Genomic DNA, 25,204 nt, shown 5'->3' on the forward strand with positions numbered 1-25,204 from the left:
ATTTTAACCTTCTACTTTGCACAATCTATAGACTAATTGGCCTGTGTTGCATAAAGTGAGACATACTTTGCAGAGAGGAAAGTCTGCTCACATACCACCAAGACTGAAATTAGCATCTGGAAATGGTTCTCTAAATCATGGTTTCCAAATCATAAGGATATTTAAGGTATGTCAGATGTAAGGGGAGAGTGAAGGTGACACAGAGTTTCATCAAAGAAAAAAAAAACATCTACTAGTATTTTTGCTTAACTAAAAGTCTTCTATTAAGTCTCAAGATGACTATTGCTCACTGCATACAGGATATGCACTAGAACCATATTCCTGTGCAATTACTTTTAAAAGTTCATACACATCACCAGATGTGAATAACTTACTGGAATGGATCTCAGAGGAGATTTAACTTTATAACTCACTTTGCTCCAATTTTCTCTTATAGGGCACTGAAAATGGTTGGCGAAATGAATATGCGCAAAACACGGTCTGAGTTAAACTGCAGCATGTTACTGCCAAAGCAACAGTTTCAATCCAAACTGCCAAGCAATGCACTGCCCCCCTATCTTCTGCCCAGTGCATGCTGGGATTGGCTTCAGCCCTGTGTGACCTTGAAAGAGATTAAATGTGTAGAGAAAATTAATGTTAAAAAAGTGTGTATATATTGCTGTCCAACTTGGAACGGGCTGCGTAAATTTCACATTACCTTCTGCTGCCCGTTTTAGTTTGAAGCACAATCAAATATCCTGTTGACAGACATCCTCATAAATCCACAGCCATAATCCATAAATGTGAACTGGGAAGATTTACATAAATAGCTTTTTTTGTATCTTTAAGTCAGTAACTTTGACAGCTTGTACCAAGTTCCCTGATAGGTTGTGTTAGAATTAATCATATTATTACATTTAGGTTGTAATACTGTACATGCACATAACATTTATGTAAATTATAGAAGTGGTTAAACACCCAATGCCTGAAACACCGCATGGAAATTTTCAGTGAAACAGCAGCCTATCATTCTCATTATACGACTCATTATCATTATAGGACTTGAAGCAACATGTTCCGCAATTTCACAATTTCATTTATTATAGGTAGCATGACATCTTTTCATAATTCTGAATTGCTCATGGAGCTTGTATAAAAGCCTTCATCCCAGCCATAACAAGTAGAAACAGATTAATAAATACATTTTTTTTTTTTTTAAATACATAGACCTCCACAAGACCTCATTCCCCATAAGCTGAACATTCAATGGTGCCAATCTTCAACTTCAATAGAGATACTTTATTTTAAGCTCTACTGTAAATAAACAATGTAGGGGAAGGAACCTGTTCAGTGAAAAAAAAATAGAAAAAGGGGGCTTATAATGTTCTGAGTGCTTATTGTTGTCCTGTTTGAGATATTTTTTCTCCTGAAAAGCTTTATAGAAAAGCATTAGAAGGACAGCCCCCCCAAGTTTCATTTGTCACAGGATGAGTTTTTATTTGAAATATGTGCTCATTATTTCAGTTATGGAGATAAAGTATTTTTGAACAAATGAAGGCAAAATGTCATGGAAATCTCTCTCTGTGTTTTGCAATTAACAGTTCAGAATACAAATATGTAGGTTACAGTTAAAGAGTAATTTTGCACCCACTGCAAGCTTCTCTCTACCTACTGTGTGAACTTTAAAAAATGTGTGAGTGGGGGAGAGAAAATGGGTGATGGGTTGGGCCAAATTATGGGATGGAGTGGGTGGAGTGTTTAAAAAAATAAGGCATCTCAGTACAGCGGTTTGTTCTTGGACATGGCTGCTCATTTTATGGAATTCGCCACTGGAGGGCAATCTGAGCCAGGCTTAGTGGAAAAAAACAGCACTGTTAGTGCTCACATGCTCACTGTATGACTGACAATGCATTTCATAACTACACTGTATTCAACACCAGTTTATTACAACTCAGTGTTTTCTTGTGGAGTAACTCTTTAAGATAAGGATTACTGAAAAAGGAGACAAGGATTTGGTCACAACAGATGACAAAATCATTTTGGTTCCTTCCCCTGGCATCATGTAAAACTTCAAGCAGACCTTAAAAGAAAATATCATCACATTGCAATAAACAACATGTAAGAACACAACATAATAGTGATCAGAAATAGTGAGAAGGTGCTCTAGTATTGCTTTATGTGGGAGATTTCCTCCTCCCAACTTCCCTACAAACCTAAACATTTATAAAAGAAACGTGAGGAAAAAAAAAAAAACTGTTAGAATCAACAAATCACTTGCTCATGTCACTTTTTTGATGAACATGGTACCGGAGCAAACACATTTCATAGTAAGTGTTGCTATAGCTAGCAACTATATGGCATTTGTAGGAGGAGCATTATTTTTCACTGATAGATTTGTTGCTTCATTCAGTGTTATAGCTTTAGCTTTCAATTCCAGTTTTGCTGACTGCACACAATCATTTGACACAGTCCATCCAAATCTGTGTTCTGTGTGAGTTTGGTTGGACTCAGATAAAGTGGTGCAGTCCAGGAAAGTGGTAGTAGTGAAACTCTAAGTGGCAACATCCACAGTGGGCACTGAGCATGACTCACCAGTCACATAACTTGGAGTCAGGTAAACAAGCAAGATGTGTGACATTCGCTGAAGACAATATTTGTCTTTTCACACACACAGATGCCCCGTCAGCACAGGACACACCATGTCTGTTTGTTCTTCTCAAAGTCACTGCAAGTGTTTGTTCACTTTAGAGAAGCTCTGCTTCGTCCTCATCATCCTCAGAACCGGAGGGTCCCTGTCGAACTTCCTCATACCACTTATTGGTCAGGGTTTTCATCTGGATACGGCCATGTAACAGGTCCTGTGACACAGACAATACACAGTAAAGCCAACCTGCACATCAGTCTGAGCAACGACCCGTGAGCGCGAGCACACGAGCACATTGACATGCTTCAGGCTGAAAATACAGTCGCAACACTAGAGCCTGACTGATGCTGGACTTCTGGGGCAGATAATGACACAATTGTAGCAAAGCATGATCAAAATCGTTTATCACATATTATATGAAGGTATGTACTGGATGTTTCACAGTTTACATTTGAACACAGTCCACGCCACCATTTGCTAAGTTGTGACACTCTTAGAGATGCAGGATAATATCAGCATGACATCGGTATTAGCCGATATTGGCTTTAGAAATGACATATAGGTATTAGACTGAAATGAAGAGTTCTGCTGATATGACATGCCGATGTGTGCAATAGGTCAAATCTGCCCTGGTTGTGTCTGTTGTCAGGTTTTTCTCAGGCAGACCACCATCCAAGCCTGTTTAAGTAGGATGAATCTTACAGTTTTGTTTGAAAGAAAATGTTATATAAAAATAAATATGACAATTGCACTGTTTTAAATCAATTACATTTCTTTTTACTGTAAACTGAACTGTAACATGTACTGTCCTTTTGGCAAATTGCTAGCATCAGTTAGCATCAATCCATGTATACACGGACACACACGCACATGGCATGCACACGCACACACGCGGTCGGCAAATACAAGATCACATGCAGCACAACAGAAGGAGTTAGTGTAAGCAGTGGAGTGGAAGACCAAGCAGGGACAGTCCTCTATCAAACAAATATGACTGGAAAACAATGAATTATGTTTAAGGGATTGTGAGCAAAATCATACAGCCTCCTGGGAAATACAGAGCATAGTGATATGACACAGCAAAGCCAGTCATGACACTGTGTTTTTCTCTTTTCCCCACCCTTCCCCCTACCTCCTGGGTGAGCCTGCGAGTGAAGAAAGGGTTGAGGTACTTAGCATCAAACCACATGAAACCCTTCAGATCCCGTCTCTGGTAGATCTGAGCCTCGTACTCCTCCTCTGTCAATTCTGAAAGATGCTCCGACTCAATAGCATTACCCTGGAGGGAAAGGGAGACAGAGAGAGAGGGAGAGACACAGAAGCACAGAAGGTGAGAGGGGACAGATGCAGAGACATAAGATGAAAAGAGAGTAAGGAACAAAAGAGCAAGAGGTAAAATAGGTGGAGGAGAGAGAGGGGTGCAGGGCAAAGTCAAAATAGCAGGACAGCATTGAAGGTGGTGGAGGTGAAATTGCATACAGGAAAAACAAGGGAAGGAGAGAGAAGAGCAAGAAATGAGAGAGGTAATTACATCAAAAAGAACACAAGTATAGGTTTCTTGGGGTGCAACATTATTCTTTGAATACATCAAATATTAATAAACCCACCAAAACAATGCTAAATTGATACAGTGTATTTCAAAAGAATAGAGTTACAGTTATCTGAGTCGAATGAAATAAGAAATACGACGGCTTGTATTTTGGTGTCTTTGGGAAATTGTATTTCTGCAGGTTGTTAGTGTGCATTTGTGCTTGTCCAAGTGTTTGTGCTGCTGAGAGAGCTGAGAGCTGCTCGAGAGCCCCACTGATGCAGTGTGCCTGATGCAAACCACACTCAACCCTTTGATCTTTCTCCCTCTAAAAGAAACGGGAAGAGTCTCATGCCAGATGACAGGATGACATAACTGGCATCAGTGCAGCTGACAAACTGAAAGTGTGCATGTGTGTGTACACTCCCATCTGTTCTAGGTGAAATCAGTGTGCTTTACCAATTACCATTTTCTCAGTTTTGCTGAGATTGATGTCTTTCTTGTTTTTGCGCCGTGACTGGCTATCCTCAATGTCCATGATGCGGATAAGAGGCATGGTCCCGCCCCCCAGGAGGAGGATGGTGAAAAGGACAATGATGATCGTGGTGGTGCCGATGAGCTGGCGCTTCTCAATGGGCTCCAGGCCCAAATGTAGACTCAGCGCATAGGGGATAGCACCTCGTAAACCTACCAGACAAAATGAAAAAGGCAGAAAGATGGATGAATGCAACTGTAAAAGGTCCATCACGTACTTGAAAAAAAAAATACCCCCCTCAGCTTAAGGCAAGGCACATTGTCCTCACACTGCCCCTTACAGCTTTACTGGTCAAAAGATTCACTGCAGCATCTCACCACTGAACCACATGATGAACATCATCTTGGGTGTGATCTTGTGGTCTCTGAAAAAGTTGAGCAGGAAGGACAGTGGGAAGATGTTCACTGCTCGACCAAGAAGAACCAGGACCTACAGGACAGAGAGAACAGCAGCTCTGTCATCCTGACAACTGTTTGAAGGATCAAAGACATCAGAAAAACAGTGAAAGATTCAGCACAGTTTAAAAGAGGCAAAAGCACTTACTATACACCAGATGACAAAGGATATTTCAAACTTATGAGGGAAGCTGAAGATGGAAAGACCGAGAAAGGCAAACACACACGTTTCTGGAGGAAAAAAAATAAAACATTTTAAAAGTGGTTTTGAAAAAGATCATGTATAGTTAAAGGAATAACAAAGAAGATGGACGGAGGAGATTTCCTTACCACACATGAAGGCCACTGTGCGCAGTGTCTGCTGCATGAGGATCTGTGTGACCGGAGACAGGTTGTGATGGGTGTAGTGAGACATCACAATTCCTGAAAATAGGATGGACATGATTCCTGTGGGGAGATAGAGAGTTGAGGTAAAAGAGGAAAGGATGTTAAAAAAAAAAAAAAAAAAAAAAGTACTACAAAATCATACAAATTCATGCTAAGTCAATGATGCATATCAACTTCTGGCACTTCTGTGTGTGTGCATGTGTATTTACCAGACAGTTTGATCCCCTCTGCCAGGCCATATGGAAGGTAAGCAAAGATGATCATCATGCCAAATTCAAGTGAAGGGGTCTTCCTCAGGTCAAAGTGTTTAAGAAACTGGCCAAGGAGTTAAGGAAAAATGAGAGAGGAGACCTAAAGAGATGATATTGCAAAGTACCTCTAGTTCTGTGATCACAGGCAGGGACCGTAATAGTGTACTGTAATAGTAATGTAATAGGATGCCACCGTTTCAGCAAGTAAGTTGGTGAATTTTTACCCTCCTAGCTATTCCACGATTAACTGTAAGTGGTATTATTGCAAGTGGAAGTGTTGAGGAACACAGCAACTCAGCAACAAAGTGGCAGATCACGTAAAGTTACACATTGGAATTGCCAAGTGCTGAGACACACAGTGTATAAAAGTTGCCAGCGTTGTGTTGACTCAATAACCACAGAGCTCCAAACCTCCTCTGGCATTAACATCAGTGCAAAAACTGATGGAGTGGTGTAAAGCACGCCGCCACTGGACTCAGAAGCAGTGGAAACGTGTTCTGTGGACTGACCAATCATACTTTTCTATCTGGCAGTCTGATGGACGAGTCTGGGTTTGGTGAATGCCAGGAGACATTCCCTGCCTGACCGCATTGTACCAACTGTAAAGTTTGGTGGAGATGGGATAATGCTATGGGTTTGTTTTCTGGAGTTGGTCTTGACGCCTTAGTTACATTGAAGCGAAATCTTAATGCCTCAGTTTAACAAGACATTTTGGACAGTTCTATGCTTTCAACTTTGTAACAACAGTTTGATAAAGGCCCTTTTCCTGTTCCAGCATAACTGTACCCCAGCGCACAAAGCAAAGTCCATAAAGGCATGGTTGGCTGAGTTTGGAGTGGAAGACCTTGACTGGCCTGCACAGAGCCCTGACCTCAACGCCAACAAACACGTAGAATAGAGATTACGAGCCAGGCCCTCTCGTCCAGCATCTGTGTCTGACCTCATAAATGCTCTTCTGGATGAATGGGTAAAAATTCCCACAGACACACTACAAAATCTTGTAGAAATCCTACCTGTGGATGCCTATGGATTTAGAATGGGATGTCATAAAATCTTCTGTAGGTGTAATGTGTAGGTGTCCCAATACTTTTGTCCATATGGTATAGTCTGTCCCTTTTAGGGGCTACACCATAAGCAGCTGGCCCACATTGGGCATTACATTCATTGCTACATTCGCCTGTGGCGGTGCTCCTCGGTACTTGGAAACTGTTCACAGTGATGCTGCAAACAGCTGAGTCATTTCCATGTATCATAGGGCCATTGTGTGGACCGGGGCTGCCAGAATGGCTGTCAGCCTCTCCTGTCTGATTTTCATCAGAAAAGGAGGCATAAGATGGAGGAGGGGGAGTAAACAACATCTTTCTTAGTCATGGTGTGTGACTTGGTACATTCGCCCAAACAAATCCACCTCCTTTCTCTTGAAAAGGGTCCAAATCTAACTCAGTGTATCTGGATGCAGCCTCCACTCATCTGACGGGGGGCTGCACCTCGATATGAGGTTAGTTCCCATGTTTGGCAAGCCTGGTATATGCAGAGCCTACCAAAGGTTCTCTGCTGCCTTGAATATGATTTTACTCTACCCTGCCTGTTTGAAGGCCTCGGTGGTCTAGTTTATCTGTCCTCACAAACACATTTCTTCCCACTGACCACTGGGGGATAGTATTGTAGAACTAACAGAGCTGCTCTTAGGCCTAGTAAGTTGATGTGCCTTGATGAACAACTTCATAAACTGTCTTTATACATTTCATGTGTAGCAGTCCTCGGAGAATCAAGGGGTGTACTGCCGACATGAGGCTGAGGAGGTACATTACAGTGAAAGCTGTTACTTGCTTATCTATCATTCCTGTTATCTGTATGGATTATGAGAGACAAGCTCTGAGCATGGCGGAGTTGAGCTGCAGTCCCAGGTGTAGAGGTTGTTGGCTCGTCTCTTTCAATTAATTGCAAATCCTACCTTGGTTAGGTATTTCACCAATTGGACTGTCTGAACCACGGTGCTGGTCATCTGACAGCAGGGCCCCCCAAGGCTAGGAAAACACAGTAGGGGATCACTGTCCTCAGACTGTGCTGGTAGAGCAGAATAAACAATGACTGGGGAGGAAAGGGGGCACAGAGCGTGTACATATTGCCTTGGGCTGCTCTGATAGGGGAAACAGAGTGACAAGGGCAAATGAAGGCTCTAAACAGGCCATCAGGGGACAGTGGGACATTCAGGAGCTCTTTTTTATGTTTGCATTAAGAGGTCGTCATACCCGGCCACACCATGAACTCTGACTGTGGAGAGTCATGACATAGCCCTAAACAACTTTGGTGGAGTTTTTAGGCGACCCCGTTCTTTTGATATGCCAGGACAGCGCTTACCACCACTGCACTATCGCTGCATTCTGACGACAGCCCTGGGCAGCCACAGAAATGGCTCCAGGGCTGCCTGCACCTAACAGACGAAAGAGTCTGGCAGTCAGTGCATTCCAGCGAGTCTACCACCCCCAGATATGTGCGATTGCTGCCTTGCACTTGAATCATTGCTGTTGGGGATTGATGATTGCGATCAGTCTGGGGCATGTGGCAGAATGTCAAGTAAAGCCATCATTAGCAGTGTTGGTGTGTGGAGGCGCTAAAAGAAACTGGATTCACAGTGCAGGTGTGCTTGCCTCACATAGCACGCCACAGAATGTACCAGCTCATCCTCATTTTCAGCACACTGAGACAAGGTAACAAATCAAGCCAAGAGACCTAGAGTGTGAAGCCTATGTTACAGAGGTGTAAAAACAGTCTCACGCATACACACACACACACACACACACACACACACACACACACACACACACACACGCATACACACACACACACACACACACACACACACACACACACACACACACGCACACACGTATATATATATATAAATACATATATAAATATATACACATATATTCTGGATACAAGGGCAGAGATGAGTCCAGTGAGGGTTCCCAGAGCAGCAGAGCCAAAGAACATTTTAAGGAAGTAGCCCAGTGCCTGTAAGAAAGTCTCCCAGCCTGTTACCATGGAGTTGTCTGAGCGGGAGAAAAACCCCTCGGCCGTGCTGAAACACAAATAGTAGGAGAAAGAGAGAAAAGGGGAAAGGAGATATTAATCCAGTTTGCATTTAAAGTGGACTGTCACCGTCAGACATTTGTGTTGTTGTACCTCTCTCTGGCCCTAGAGGGCATTGATGCTCCACCACTAAATCACACTATAAACTCAGTCATTTTACACCAACAGTTGAGGTGGATATTCATGTGTTTATAAGAATGTAGGCACTGTTTCCTTATTTGTGTAAATCCTATTTGCTGCGCTATATTGTTGGAGCTACTGCATCACCAATTTCATAGCTAACAGGGACAGTAGTGTAAGGAAATCTCCTGTAACACTGGGTTACTTGCTTATAAAGGAGTGAGCATACAGCATTTTTGGTTATGATTGGGAAAGAGAACTGCATTTTGAATATGAAATGGAGATATTATCCCCTTTCCAAGTGCAATAAGTCCTCCAGAGGCCCATTCACATCTAGACATTTGACAATGAAAATAACTATCTGTATAAATGACACATTGTTGTTCAAGCATTTATACTACAATGGTATCTTGTGACAAATTCCTCAGCAAACAAAGCCGCCAACAGATTCTCCCGCCCCTTTCAATCAAATCAAAAATTCTACCATTGTTTCTGCATCAAAAAAAAAAAAGAAGAAAGAATGCGCCAATAATGTAGTTATTCTAGTTATCATTTTGGATATTCTATGGATATTAGATAGTTTTCAACTGTAGCGAGAACACAGGCATTCGGTTCACTTAGAATAATTTAAATCTTTTTAGTTAGAGTTATCACTTTGTTACTTTACTCCATTTACAACCTCCAGACTCTTTGTCCATTAAGCCAAAGCCAGGAGCTAAACACAGGGTAATTATAAACCAACTTTGCAACTCTTACTAGTCAGCTCATAACAACAGGGCATGCGGTTGTAATGTAAGACTAGGTCCGATATGTAAAGTAGTTTTTCAAAGAAGCCAGTCTAAGTGAGGTGTTAACAGCAAGCAAACTGCCAGTGCTGTTCAGCCTATCTATTATTCATGGCCTCATTTACCGTACAGGGGCATGCAGACACTTGAGATCACTTTGCAAATTTAGCTGGGCGTGAGAAGGAGAGACACAGGCAGGACTGAAGTGAGTACGGAGACAGCGGATAGGATGACAGTGATACACACAAACAAGGGAATCCTGCCAACGGTGTGTTTCCGTCAAACTTGTCTGTCAAGATTCTGCTTGTGTGTATGTGTCCACTTGTCTATTTATAACAGTCTTGAGGAAAAACAAAATGAAATAAAACAAAAAACTTTGCGCATGTGATACTCTAGGAACTTGCTGGTATTGTCCAACATGTGTAGAGCCTGTCTATTGATAACAGTGTTGGGAGACAAAAAACAACAACAACAACAACAACAACAAAAATTGAAGTGTGATACTGGCTGGAATTGTCCAACATGTGTGAAATGAGTTTATGCCTTGCCTTTCTAAGGCAAATAAGTTCTTAAGATTTGTGCAACCTGCCAGTTCTGTGAGATTTACACCACAACAATTCATATTAAGATTAACTTAATTGATTCCTGAGGTAGAGCATCAAATAGTAAGACAGAGTTAAGAATACAAAATAAATAAATCAAATGAACACTAACAACTGAACATACAGTGGCTTGCAAAAGTATTCATCCCTTTGTGTTTTTCCTAAAAAGTGGTGCACATGTATTTTTGCCTTTGCTGTGAGGCTCCAAAACTGACCTGATCTAAAAGACACCAGAGTCTGCAACACCACAAAGCAAAGGGCACCACACAAGTAACAAAACTGTTAATGGGGAAAAAAAAAAAAAAAGCCACCACAACAAACCTGCCAACAGAGTGCTGCCAACCAAAACTCATGCACCAGGCAAGGAGGGCATAATAAGAGAGGCAACAAAGAGACCATCACTGTCCATGTCATGAACCATATCTGTCTATCGGTCCATACACTCCACTGAGCTGGGTTTTATGGAAGAGTGGTCAGAAAAAATCCAGTGCTTAAGGAAAAAAAATAAATAAAGAAAAACGTTTGGAGTTCACCAAAAGGCATGTCGGAGACTCCCCAAACATATAGAAGATACTTGGTACTCTGGTCAGATGAGACTAAAACTGAACTTTCTGGCCATCAAGCAAAATGCTGTCTGGTGTAAAACACAACACCTCTCATCACCCTGAGAACACCATCCACATGGTGAAGCATGCTGGTGGCAGCATGATGCTGTGGCAATGATTTTCATTGGCAGGGACTGGGAAACTGGTCACAATCAACAGAATGATGGATGGTGCTAAATACAGGTAAATTCTTGAGGAAAACCTGTTTCAGTCTTCCACAGATTTGACACTGGGACAGAGGTTTACTTTCCAGAAGGACAATGACCCTAAGAATACTGCTACAGCAATGCTTGAGTGGTTTAAAGAGAAACATTTAAATGTCTTGGAACAGCCTAATCAAAACCTAGACCTCAATCAGATTGACAATCTGTGGTATGACTTTAAGAATGCTGTACACCAACAGACCCCATGCAACTTGAAGGAGCTGGAGCAGTTTTGCCATTAAGAATGGACAAACATCCCAGTGGCTTGGTGTGGCAAGCTTACAGAGACATACCCCAAGAGACTTGCAGCTATAATTGCTGCAAAAGGCGGTTCTACAAAGATGTAACTTTGTGGGGCTGAACAGTTATGCATGCTCAAACGTTATCTTATTTATTGTTTCTTTCACAATAATAATAATTTCAAAAAAAAAAGCATCTTCAAAGTGGTAGGCATGTTGTGTAAAGAAAATGACCCCCCCTCCCACCACCCCAAAAAAAGGCAACAAAATAGGAAACATGCCGAGGCGCTGAATACTTTTGCAAGCCACTGTATGTCTTCATCTGTTTCAGAATTCCTATTGGCCAGAAAAATTCTGAGGACTTGATTAGCTATAAAAAGTATACTAAAGTTACTTCTGAATAATTCACTGTATATTGTCCCATGTGGCATGTACTATCTATTTTGTTGAAGAGTCCATGTTAACATATGTTGGTGCCTGCAGAAATGGATCATATTGTTCATGCCTCTCAGCATTGTTCCATCACATGGCCTTCTAAAGGGACATCACAGTGTGTGGGGGGTGTGTGTATAAGACACATACATATGTATGTATGTATATATGTGTACATACATAAAATTACAACACCACCCTGTCCCCCCCCCCCCACAAGTGCTATCAGGGCAGTGCTGGTATGTCCCTGCCTCTTGTGACATTGTAAAGGTGTTTGTGTTTTTCTCCTTTCCCCTTTTCTTATGTCATGTTCTGGGTGATGGCCTGTGCAAACTACATGTATTGTCCAATGTAAATTTCCCCAGGAGAATAAACAGGATGTTAGTGAGATGATAGAGGGACCTACTTGGTGAGTACAATGGAGACAGCGTCGTTGAGGATGCTCTCTCCAAACACCAGCATGTTGAGGACCGGGTCCACATTAAGAGCATTAAAGATGGCGATAGTAGCTACAGGGTCCACAGCTGAGATCAAAGAGCCAAAGGCAAAGCTGTGGGAGGGAAGAACGAGCATGAGCAGGGGTTAACAGCCACCCAGTAATCATACGAGACAGCAGAAGCAAGACTGCAAATGTAAAGATATATGTACATGCATATAGGCATATAACCACACTGCCAGTTACATATCTACAAACTAGGTCAAAGGGAGGCACACAGGAAGTGAGTCATAATTAAACACAATGACTTATGAGTGGATACCTACACACACACAATCTAGCTTTTGTGATCAAAAGCCTTATCTTAACCCTTTAAGGGTGTACACACACACACACACACACACACACACACACACACACACACACACACACACACAGCTACCGTTTATTAAAAGCCCTGTTTGAACATTTTAAGGAAGTACACTCTTACATACGCACAGGAATGCACAAATGAGCACATGCACATTAACAACCAGGGGCTTCTCCTCCTCTTAAAAAAGCGAATGGGTGTGGAGTAGGAAACAGGTTATGTTTTGGTTTCTTGCTGGCAGGAATATCCTATTGAAACACTAATGGATAGACTTTGAAATTAGGGCTTGGCTCTGGCAAGCCGTACGGTTTGCTGGGGGATGAAAGGGCTAGAAGGGCCAGCAGGGGGCACTAATATGAACACTGCCTCTAACTGAGGTAACTTTGGACTGATAGTATGGTTTTTCTCTTATCAGTAGAAAGCCTACGTCAGAATTCAACAGTGTGAGATTTGAATCACCTCACCCAGAGGATGTTGGGCTGATTTCTTGTCAGATCTAACTTGCTCGCCTGTCTGTACCAATAAATGTTCCAATAAATGTCAGAAATTATACTGATTAGCCTGAAGCACTCACCTATCAGTCATGGTCATCTTGTAGATAACATCAGCCTGAGCAAAAAATAGCCAGGTGGGCATGTCACAGACACAGACACAGTCACAGACACAGACACAGACACAGTCACAGACACAGACACACACACACACAGACACACACACACACACACACACACACACACACACACACACACACACACACACACACACACACACACACACACACACACAGAGAGAGAGAGAGAGAGAGAGAGAGAGAGAGAGAGAGAGAGAGAGAGAGAGAGAGAGAGAGAGAGAGAGAGAGAGAGAGAGAGAGAGTTAAAATAAGGACATCTGGGCATGTGTCAAGATTTTACAGAGCAGGGTAGGGCAGGAACAATTAACAAAGGGACAACTATCATTTGCAACTATAAGCTCAGGAATGTTTTGAATAGAACTGAAAAAAAGGAAAAAAGAAAAATTAAATTAAATGAGATTAGATTAAAATGTTAAAGAATTACAATATCTGAATCTTGAAAGACTCTGCACTAGCAGTCAAAACATGCTGTTTCAGGGCTTTCATGGAGGGAAACCATTTCACCAAGACACACGGTAACAACAGGCTATTTTCTCTGAATCCAGAAAGCCCGACGATAACAGCATTGTTTAGCGGATATTACTAGAATCCTCACCTGCCCAAGGAAATAGATGCCTCCTCCTACAATAAAGGCAGAGATGGCTGTGCCAATCACAGCAAAGAGGGTGATGGAGCCAATGTTCTGGAAGAAGTTACCCTTAAAAACAAACATGCACACACAGTGTAAATACATAATGTGCTTAGTGTTAGGACACTCTATGTTGCATTATGTTACATAACATGTAGCCAGTATTATAATGAAAAGTAGAGCATGGCTATAGGTACAGGGAAGATAGTTCTAGTCTTACTGTAAGTGAGAGGAATGGCCATGCATGTTGCTTGTAACTCAACAGCACAATGTCTCTTAGCTTTTTAAACTCTATTGGTTTCAGAGGAAATTGACGTCTTTAAAATGTTGACAATATACTCAAAGAAAATAATCATGAGCCTTTTCCTTTTCCTGTATTATTATTAATATTATTATTATTGTTCATTTTTAAACATTAGTTAGAAGAACATATGCTGCTGGTTTTATGAATCAGGAAACAGGCCACAACACAGAGACACACCACAAGAATTTAAACAACCACCAGTCATAAATACAGGAAAAACTTGACTGACGGTACAAAGCAAAGCTGCACACACCAACATGCAAGCAGACACTCAGTGTTACCTTATGCAAAGAGTATCCCGACTCAAATATGATGGGCGGAAGGAGCAAAAGGAAGAACATGTTGGGCCGGAACATCTCCTCTTCCTTTTGGGGAAAGAGAGATAAAATTAATCCCAGTCTGCAATTCAACAGCAAACATGTAAACACTGATTAACCTAAGGGTTATAGTCACATTCTTGTGAAAGTCAGAGTTTGAATCCCTCAACATAAGCAACATGAGCCCTCCCTCAACAACTGCCGTCAACGTGCCCTTGAGCAAGGCAGTTAGATGCCAAATGCGGTTGTGGTGAAGCGGTTCATCAGGCAGCACTAGAAAACTGTAGAAACTAGGGCAAGTCTTAAGTGTTTGTAGCTGTGTGAGTATGAAGCTGGGAGTTATGTAGTCAGAAAGCCTTCCCAAATTCATTAGAATAAAGCTTAATAATAAAACAACTATTAAATACAGGTAACAGGTAACATATTTCCATCCAACAAATTACTGAAGCAATTCCAAAAACCTTTGTCGGCGGACAGGGTTGTTATACATTTTATAACATTTTGTTATCCTGAATGAGCCCAAGGGTTAAACCGGCCTACATACAGTCTTTCATCTAATGCAAATATGTGCATAAATGGAGATATATGAGAAAATTATGTATGTGTCTCATTGAATGACAGAAGTACACAATGTGGTTATGATGCAATTCTTCACTGCGTCTGCACGGAGTCAGTTCTCTTTCTATCAGATGACTTGACTCTTAGCAGAAGGGAAGAGGAGAGGTGACTGAACTATGTTGGCAACATCCCTTCACAAGCCAAAATATATTAGGATGTTGACTACAACAAACACACACACACACACACACACACACACGCACACACACACACACACACACACACACACTGTACTATAAATGCATGCCTATCCACAGGGATTGCCTGCCTACCAACCAATTCACGCATGCATTCAACTACACACACTGACACACAATCACACAGACGCTCCAAGAAGACACAGGCATACGCCGCTACATTATAGCCTACTTATTTATCTCTGACTCTCAAGCATACACAGACACACACACACACACACACACACACACACACACCTCTGTACCCCAGTGACCTTAGCTCTCTGATCATTTCTGCGATATAATGAAATCATTGTTGCTTCTCAGCTGAATGGGCCGGTCTCTCAGAGCAGGCGTAGGCATCATGTGCCTGTGCATTACACTCTGGCCGCCAGCGTGTCTGTGCATGATGCACCATGTGTTACTGTATTACCCAGTGTGAGTGTGTCTCTGTGTGTGTGTGTGTGTGTGTGTGTATTGTGCATATTTTATGTTAGCAAGCTAGAAGCACATATATTGTTATGATTCTTTGCTTGCAAATCACAGTGAGTATACACTTATATGTGTGCTCAAGCGTGTGTGTGTGACTCACAACTCATGTGCATGGGGAAGGTCACTATTTCTGAGCCATTGGTGCAACTACTGTCATGTCAGTTCTCTGTCAGGGAGATGGAGGAAGGCAGGCTCACGTCTCATGTTGCATTATTTACTATATCCAGTCAACAATCATCTATCATTGTGTTGTGGGGGCCATCTCAGGCATCTGGGAGGAGCCTGTCCCCAAATCCCACCACACCCATAACAATGGGGGTGAAAGCAATCACTCAGTGCTAGCCTTCAAGTGGAGTTGCAACTAAAGACTGAATCTGAAAGTGTAGAAATCGAATTGCCCAAGATGAAGCATCCCATTATTTCTATACAAACAGCAGAGCATTAACTCATCATAGCTTCAAGGATAATTTGGGTTTTATAATTTACCTACATTTTGCCAACATGAGGGTTGACTGCGTTCACAAATGTATCGCTTCACTGTAAAGCTTTGATGCCTTCAGTTTGCAAGAAGCGCTGCTCTCCAATCCATGCTTAAAGTGCTAAAGCAAGTTCCTGCAGTTGAAATGAAAAACTCCTTTCAAGATAATACTCACATTGCGATAGGACATGCCTACATCAGACCTCTGATTTTCAGCCACCTGAAACTTGCGCATTGCAGAATTAGATATGTTTTTGTCAGCTTGCCTGTGTTAGTTGGCAAGAAAATCTGGCATTCATCACATTCTGTGTATTAACTGCCAACTGGGAAAAACCAAGAGCAGTAAACACAGCTGTGAATCCACCGACAACGGCAGTCCGAGGTATTGAAAATTCTCAGTTACATTCACACTAATAACCAACTTTATTTATGAAACGTGAGAAAGATCTGCTGTACTTTGTGGCTGACATTAAATTCATAAATTCCAATGATTTTGGATGTGAGCATTCCAAGTAGTTAAAACATGTAAAGAATGCTTTCAGACTGAGACACCAAAACCCTGCTCATCTGCTTGTCTTCATCTCTCAGCAGCAAGCAGAGTAAAAGAATAAAGTGGGGGGACAATGTTATACGAGAAAAATGTATAGTCTAAGTATAAAATGGATTATAATACGTGAACTGTCATGATCACTGTCTGATCTTTATTAAGACATGTAACTGCACGGTGAATGTTTCTGTGATGAAAAGACAAATTGGGTTCAAGTACTGCTTTGGCCCTTTTGTCTTGTTGTGTCGTGGAGAGCAGCCACCCCAATAAAGGAGAGCTAAATCAAGTACTACAGTGAGGTGACACGATTTTGAACACAATCAATTGTCATGATGCCAAAAAAGGTGAATACAGGCAAAGACTGAAAAATAACAAGAATCAGCTGTTAAAACAAGAAATAGCTGCTGACATGGGAGCCGCTCAAAGACAAGTTTTACTTTTGTCTGAAAATGCAAAATTTTAATCTGCTGTTTGACACACACTGACATAATATTGAACTATAGATAGGAAAATAATACAACAATTCAAAAGGGGTAGGACTGATCATCGCCTGCAATCAAACAAATAGACACCACTGTTTTCATAATGCGCTGATCTAACAATCTATTATCCACTTCCCCTCTAAGCATCATTCAGGGCTAACAGTCAGAAAAAAATGCAGTCCTACGCAATTAGTTGAGGCAATACCAAAACACATGATCAAAATCTAGACTGTAAACTCGACTTCAGCTGGTAAGGTGGTAATTTTGGATCTCATTCTGTGTGTTAACATCAGCTTAGGCCATTCAGGCTGCAAGCCCCTAGGTTTTAAATCAAGGTCAATCGTAAGGCAGCCTGCAGTGTGGAAAACCGTGGATGCACAGTATAGCCTACTGGAGTACAGTCCTATACTGTTGCTGACATCATCTTATTATGCATTCAAACCTTAGGAAATACAGCTCGACGCCAAACACTTACAGGTTATTACTTTTTCTTGACATTACGCTCCAGTTGAACTCTACCCAGCAGGGAAGGTGAAAGGTCAGCAATGAATATTTACATCTGGGGCAGAGGAAGGCAGGCCATGCATGCACCACACTATGACATCTACAGCTGCATTCCTGTATGCATGCATGCACATGTTTCGTAGCCACATATATAAATATGTGCTAGAATCCAATGAGCAATACACGCATAGACTTGCACACATATGCATCTCCTCACATATATTTTGAGTTATAGCTGTTTGCAAGCCACTTCAGTGTTAGGTCAGTGAGATGCCAATTTTTAGCACCTTTATTCACACAACCGTCTATACTGAGGAAATGAAAAGTAGCTGTGAAGACACAAAGTTGCAGAATGAAAAGGTGTTACGAGATGTCAGAACGAATGACACTGATGGACAGCAGTGAAATAGATGTAAGAGAGGGGGAAATGAAACGGATAGACGAGCAGAGCAAAGACTGAGTGTACTCTGGGGAGAATCTGAGAAACAGAGCTTGAACTAAATGAGAAAAGATGAATGCCAAAGATGAAGGCAGCGCAGCTAACAGAGGATGGAGAGATAACAGAAAAACAGAGGGGATAATGATGGAGAGACCTTTGCTTGGAGTGTGCGCTCCCTTGAGGTTCGGTTTTGACACACAGCAGTGACATCACCACATGGGAAAAAGCCCCCTGAAACCACAATTAAAATTGCTCTCCCTGTGTTGCTCTCTCTCTCTCTCTCAGGCATGGGAGAGATCTATTAAAAGTACGTTCTTCTTCTGAGCGGCTTAAAACACACCACAAAAGCCACTGAGGGGAAATGATGCAGCCTATAACAATATCACAAAATGAAATTTATTATGTTGGGTACAGGCAGATGCAAATACATTCACCTTTATATCTCTCTGTGCTTTGCCTATGAGAGGAGTTACTGCTAGCATGCAACAGTGCTGTGCTTAGTTGCACGCAGTCCAAAGTCTCTTTCAATCTATGTCAGTGCACATGGGAAAATAGATGGGCACATGAGGGGGGAAGAAAAGAAGTGTAACAGAGAATCACATCAAGGAAAAGTTTCTCCACATATGCCGCAGTTGAAAGGCAAGAGACCGGGGATAGAGGCGTTGTAGGCAAAGGAGCAAAGAAACAAGATTGGTGGGAGACGGGAACGAGTGAGAGAGCAGAAGCAGTGATGACAGGATGCTGCTGCCTGAGGGGTTTGTACGCCTCGGTGGTTAGCAGGGCTGTCCTGGAGGATTGCTAGTTTAGCTCAGTGGGGCCAGCTTGAAAAAACAAGCTACACAACAAACACTGTCCAGACGGCAACATTGCGTCCCTAGCCAATAATGGTTGCGGTCGCACGCCAAAAACTGCAACATGGTTATGAGGCGGAGGGCCAGATGGTGACGTTGTTTCCATGTCCAGTAAAACTCCACACAGAACCTGCCTTAGAAACCAGGAAATACTGATCCTGTTATTGCTATGACACAAGCAAATGGATATGGATGATTTATAAACCTTCTGAATGTACACTGTGCACATAAACTTTAGCAGAATAATTGAATAGGGCTGTTTGTCGTGCCAGCGTATATCGTCAATGCTACAACGTCCAAGGAGGACGTCCAGGTAATGTCCTGAAGTCGGCACAATTTTCATTTTGGAGTTATTTCTGAACCATGATGAGATGTCTTGATTGGACATTCAAACAAGAGTCATTCAACGTTAAAATGTTTTCTGGGTAGCTGCAGGAGTGAAACCAGCTTTTAAAGATAGCTAGAGGCACGAGGCTGTTCATAGTTTAGAGAGAGAGAGAGAGACTAGAGAGATAAGATAATGTCAAACAAAAACCTGCACAACAAGAAAGTTAGGCAGAGACAGAGGGCCTGCAGTTGACAGCTGAACAGGGAGGTCCCTCCATTAACTTTGGATAGTAAAACATGGACCTTGAGCTAATGCACTACATGCAAAATTTTAAAAGAGAGGCAGTTGAAAATGATGTTGACAGAATCGCAGTTTCGCCACTGGCCGTGTTACTCACTGAACAGGTTACATGGAGCTCTCTGCTCTCAGAGGCTCTCTCAAAAACAAATAGGTCAGGCATAATGGATTTGCATTATGGCCTGGGTCTTTTGAAGTCTCCTAGGGCCTATAGACCACTGAGTATCTCTATGCCTCTGCAAAGGAGCTGCCGTATATCACAGTGGACCTTCACTGTTCTATTCTCCGAGAGGTTAGACTGTATGTGGCAGTATAGTGATACTACATCATGGAGCTGCTGAGTACACGGACAGGTGAGCTGGTCAGCTTGAATTAAAACTGTGATACAAGTTACAATGAGTTACTCACGTGTGTATACACAAGCACACACACACACAGATAAAGATAGGAGTCTGGAGGCTCATGGGCTGGGGGAACGGGACAAGGCAAAAGGGGGACAGGGGCTCAGGGGGCTCTGGTTACTGGGGCCGATGACTCAGCAACACCCTGGGGCCCCAAAGCTGACAAACAATGGGCCCCTGTGTGCAAGAAACACTGACACAACCTGCCTCTCTCTTCTCCTCCCCCCAGTTCCCTCTATCTCTCTTGTTCATTCGTTCTCTCACTCACTGGCAGAGAAAAAGGAATGTTAATTAAAGGCTGTGAGAACCGGGAGAAAGGAGGAGGGCTCAAAGAAACACAGAGAAAAGAGCGAGCAAAGGATAGAGCATATAGTGCATGTGACTGTGGAGAGGTAAGAGAGAGGAGGCAGAGAGATGAGTTTTCTGGACAAAAAGAACAGCCAGGGGACAACTGAGGGTGCTGACTGACAGGCAGAGAGAGATGAAAAGCTAAAGTATGGGGATGGCAGATGTGTACGTGGGAAATTGGCTGTGGGAAAAAACTGCATTGGATACATAAATAAATTACAGTTAATATCAAGAATGCACATGGTGTGGCGCTATTGATAGATTGGAAACAGTCTTGTTGGACGATGGATTGCACCGCAGCGAGGTTATAAGAGGTTGGACTGAATGTGATACAATGTTTCCATAAACCTGTGCACAAAGTACTTGTACTGCACAACAAACTTCTTTGTGTGTGTGTGCGTGTGTGTGTGTGTAAGGATGGGGGGGTGTCTGTGGGCGGTTGTTTGTTTGTTTTTGGTCACTCTAAGTACATGTAAACGAAACTACACTGCTCTAAACACCAGCATAACTGCTCGTGCAGTTTAGCTCGTGCAATGTAGGAAAAGCTTTTGGTATAGGACTAAAAAAGAGCAGTGCAGCAGGGTGCTAACAAGCAGTCAAACTGTACCTTCCAGTTGGCCAGTTCCTGGAACTCAATGATCTTAATGAAACCTCCCATTAGGATCCCTGGAAAGAACAAGGACACTGTTTCAACACAGCTGCTTAAATATAGTACCGGTTCATATGAAAAATTTAATGGAAGCAACATGCCTACTACTCCACAGAGCATATGCATTGAAACAAAGTGCAGATGCCTTGGCAATGTCCACTGTAGTTTATGGTTAGATTGGCTACACAGTGTGTAAGACAGCTATTGTGTTAGTTATGAATGTAAGAGAGCTATTGTCTTAGTTATGTCTTTCAAGAAGTCCCCTCGGGCCTTGGGTTGAGGGGAGGATAACTCTCTTGTTACATAGCCCAGGAGATCACGTTAATTAAAAGGGGGAGGAAAAAACACAAAGACACATAAAGGGCAGAGAAAGAGAGGAAGATAAGATGGAAAAAAGAGGGGGGAGAAAGAAAAGTGTAGGCTTCAAACGAAGACACACATGCAGAGGAATGAAAAGGGACAGCAAAAAGAAGAAGGGAGAGAATGAGCAGATGACAGAAAGGAAGCAATGAGGAAGGAAGAGCAGAGCTTCCTGATTGGTAAGCAGTGTGTTATCTCTCTTCAGCAGAGTCCCCTGCTACACACACCAAGACCACTGAGATGAGCTCAGTCTTGCATGCCTCCTGCTGGGTGCGCAAGAGGAAGGCCGAAGGTCGTCAGGGTCGAGATAGATTGTGTCACTGAGTTTGACTAAGCATAACTGCCCAAGTGTATGTGAAGAATGAGACCCTTAAGGGCAATAGAAGGAACAAAATTAACCCGTGTGACCATGTAAAAGGAACAAAGGTTTATCTACAGGGAAAAAAGTCAATTTAAAAAATATTATTTTTCCACCAGGCTTTCTGAGTGGGGATACAAATACATATGCTTGGCCTTTGCTTATCTTAAAAGGCACATCTTTGCACTGGGCAGCATGAAAATGTTAGCCTATTTTTGTCTGTCCATACTGTGACCTTGCAAAGATCTAAATGTAGATGTCTACTTCAAGGCTGAGTTCACACATTTAGGCAATATGCCTAGGAGTTTACTGAGGCACACAGTATGCTTTAGAGAGAAGAAGCAGGGAGAGGAGAGGGAGGAGAGAAAAAAGATGAAAAGAATGAGAACAGGCATTTTGGATTGAGAACTCAACTTCATTATTCATACTTGCTCTGAAAACAGCACAAGTGGAGCATTGTTGCCAGCTCCCAAATTAGTGTCTGCATTAGTCTTTGCTTTACTCAAAACTGTCACTGACGTGCCAAAAAGCAGGAAGTCCCAGAGTGTTTTTAAATACAGGAACAGTCTAAAATCTTAGGTTTATGAATAGGCAGAGCCTGAGCCATGCTAAAAGTCCATGTTATGTAAGCAATACTCACCAAGAGACACCACAGCCACACTCTCTGGAAGAAAATGCAGCTTGAACTTAATAAGTAGGTGCACCAATATGATGCAGATACCTAGGGGGCACAAAGACGACATAATGACTATTCTGGACAAAAACATTCATGTCTCAGTAATCATGTCACGCCATTTCAAGAAAGCCTACGTCATCTGAAAAGCCACCACACTGTATAGTGTTAGGTCTTCTCTCAGTCTGCTATCCTGTATGTAACTTACTGTAGTCTGCTGAGTTCTCTGAAAAAAACACATCTTCAAGCTCTAATTTAATTTACTCTCATTAAAAGTCTAAATGGATACAACTGACACCCAAATTTATTAATTAGTCTAACTGTGAAAATAATTGGCAAAAACATCTTTCTGCAAATGACATCATATACATTTGCTTGATTGCTTGAAACATTTTTTTTCAAACATGATGGTTCTAAGCCTGACCAATAATAATAAAAAGGCAGATAATGGTCATCAATTAATGTACCAAAAAAAAAAAAAATCTTTTGATTGTACCATAAGAAACAGTTTCTATCAATGTACTAAATCAGTAGATATGCAGATTAGCATAATCATTATGACTCCGCCCAAGGCTAAGAGGAATATGGTAAATAGCAATTCAAATTAAGCAGGCAGCGCAACGATGGAGTTGCATACCAGACATGGTGAGGCCATATAAGTTCAAGTGTTGACACAGTGCATTTTCTCCTGAGCTCGGAGCTAAACTGAAGCCTATTTAGGGCATTAAGACATTCATATAGGGAGGTGGAACATGATGATGATGACTGTATGTCCAGGAAGTGCTGTAATGTGTGGTTCCTAATGCAAGTGGTCCTCTGGTTTCTCAATTCTTCACCAATGCTATTGCATATATAATGTCCTACGTGTAATGCTTCCAGGCAAGTCAGGCTCATCCAATCAAAAAACAACAAAATACTTATGTCAACACTAAAGATTGTTTTTCTTGGCTGTGTCCGAAATCACTCACTCACTCACTTCTCCCTACTCACTATATAGGGAATTCAATGTAGTGGACTATATAGTGAACTCAATAGCGGACTGTTTCGGACACTACTTCGCTCGTTGTTCAGCGCCGTTCCGCAATGCATGACGGGATATATTGCCTGGTTAGTGATCATCGGATGTCCACTACATTTCGCGGTGGATTGAGGGTTACATCCAGTGGACTATATAGTGAACATTAATAATCACTACACATTTGGACACCCCTACAAAATGGCATAATCACTATATAGTGCACTATATAGTGGTTAGGGAGTGATTTCGGACACAGCCCTTGTGAAACCATCAAGTGCCAGTTCCTAATTGTGAAATCTTACAGGCGTGCATATGACCAAACCTGCAGGGAAGTAAAATTTATGGTTTTTGTACATACACTCAGTGGCCTCACACATCCTCATGTGTCAGTCCTTTCTCTCACCCTCATCCTCAATCAACCTGTGTCACCAGCCGTAGCTGATATTGTGATACACCAAATTATTAGTTAGTCATTAGTGCCTGGATGTTTTCTAAATCCCACACATTATGTGCACCATGATGAACATATTTCCTTCTGGGAATTCATTTATTTCTCATTTTCTATCCTGTGCAGTCAGAAGGACTTCAGGATCCTCCTGGAAAGCTGTGACTCTTTATGCTGACACATAGTGAAAGACAGGCAGACAGACTTGTGGAGACTGAGAGAAAGAAAGACTACCAACCAATAACCAGCAGGCTGAAGAATATGGTCATCCCGCTGGACTGCTCCTCCTCTTGGGCCTTGACCCCTGTCTGCACGGGCAGGATGGGCTTGGGGGTCGGGGTCGTCGCCTTGGTTGGAGGGGTTGTAGAGTGAATTGTCTCATTGCTGTAACCATCAGTGTCATTGGATTTGCTGCAGATAAAGAAAATATCAGAATATGGTTTCATATGTTTTGGAGTCAATGCACTGCTAATTTATAAGTTATTCGGGGGAATGCAGGTTAATATATTGTTTATAGTTTATTAAGCACTGTATGTCACGGATAGATAGACAGATAGATAGATTGGTAGGTGTCTCTCAGTTCTTGTTTTACACTTTAAATCCCACTGACTGTCGGCGCCATTCAAAACGACAACTGAAACTGGAAGTGGCTCAAACCTGACGGGTTGTCCATCCTCTTTTGAACTGTTTGGATCGTGTGCATTTTCATTTTCATGCTTCGACGATGTCTCCTGGTCGTCCACCGGAGGAATACCCTTATGATTCACATCCTCTCCGCCGTCTCTGTCATGATGCAGGTCCAGCGACTTCCCTGGCTCAACTTGCTCCGGCACGCACGGCTTCACAAATGACAGCAAAAGCAGCAATAACAAAAGTTTACAGTTAACGCCTTTCATACTTGAAACAATACGTTTAAACACAAACGCGGCGTTTTGAAATAGATAAGACTGATAACTCCATGTCGACGACTCCATGTATCCGTTCACATCACAACTCCAGTTCCTGGTTAGGCTTTTGCAGGAAGTTGTAGTCTTTACGTTTCATCGGACACGTTTATTCAAACAAAGGAGGCGACGTGAACACAGTGTACTGCAGTTTTCACCCAACATGTATGTTTTGTTTAACAGAGTGCATAATATCACCAGTTAAGTGGATGCGGATGAAAAATTGACGAGCCGGTGCAATTTTATAAACACAATTTCCCATAAGCCTTTGTGGTCTGGCTTTGGAGCGCTGTTTGACGGATATTGTAG

General features: G+C 42.1%; 1 protein-coding gene across 1 annotated transcript; it reads right to left on the minus strand.

Annotated features, from left to right (window-relative positions):
* Positions 1-1,062: 1,062 nt before the first annotated feature.
* slc9a8 (solute carrier family 9 member 8) lies at positions 1,063-24,953 on the minus strand. The gene is made up of 16 exons (XM_030056185.1): positions 24,609-24,953; positions 24,190-24,362; positions 22,456-22,536; positions 21,056-21,114; positions 14,452-14,535; positions 13,834-13,935; positions 13,182-13,216; positions 12,208-12,351; positions 8,663-8,804; positions 5,678-5,783; positions 5,412-5,528; positions 5,230-5,312; positions 5,004-5,115; positions 4,618-4,838; positions 3,756-3,902; positions 1,063-2,837 (listed from the first exon to the last, which is right to left on the minus strand). The coding sequence occupies exons 1-16, from the start codon at positions 24,923-24,925 to the stop codon at positions 2,724-2,726; spliced, it is 2,037 nt and encodes a 678-aa protein (XP_029912045.1). The 5' UTR covers positions 24,926-24,953; the 3' UTR covers positions 1,063-2,723.
* Positions 24,954-25,204: the final 251 nt, after the last annotated feature.

This window comes from Myripristis murdjan, chromosome 7 (assembly GCF_902150065.1).
Source record: "Myripristis murdjan chromosome 7, fMyrMur1.1, whole genome shotgun sequence".
Classification (NCBI taxonomy): Eukaryota; Metazoa; Chordata; class Actinopteri; order Holocentriformes; family Holocentridae; genus Myripristis; species Myripristis murdjan.

Coding starts and splice junctions, on each gene's coding strand:
- slc9a8 (XM_030056185.1), bottom strand. CDS start 24,925: ATGGAGTCGTCGACATGGAGTTATCAGTCTTATCTATTTCAAAACGCC. Junction 24,363..24,608: donor GAGGATGGACAACCCGTCAG/GTTTGAGCCACT, acceptor CTTTATCTGCAG/CAAATCCAATGACACTGATG. Junction 5,313..5,411: donor CACAGTGGCCTTCATGTGTG/GTAAGGAAATCT, acceptor TTTTTCCTCCAG/AAACGTGTGTGTTTGCCTTT.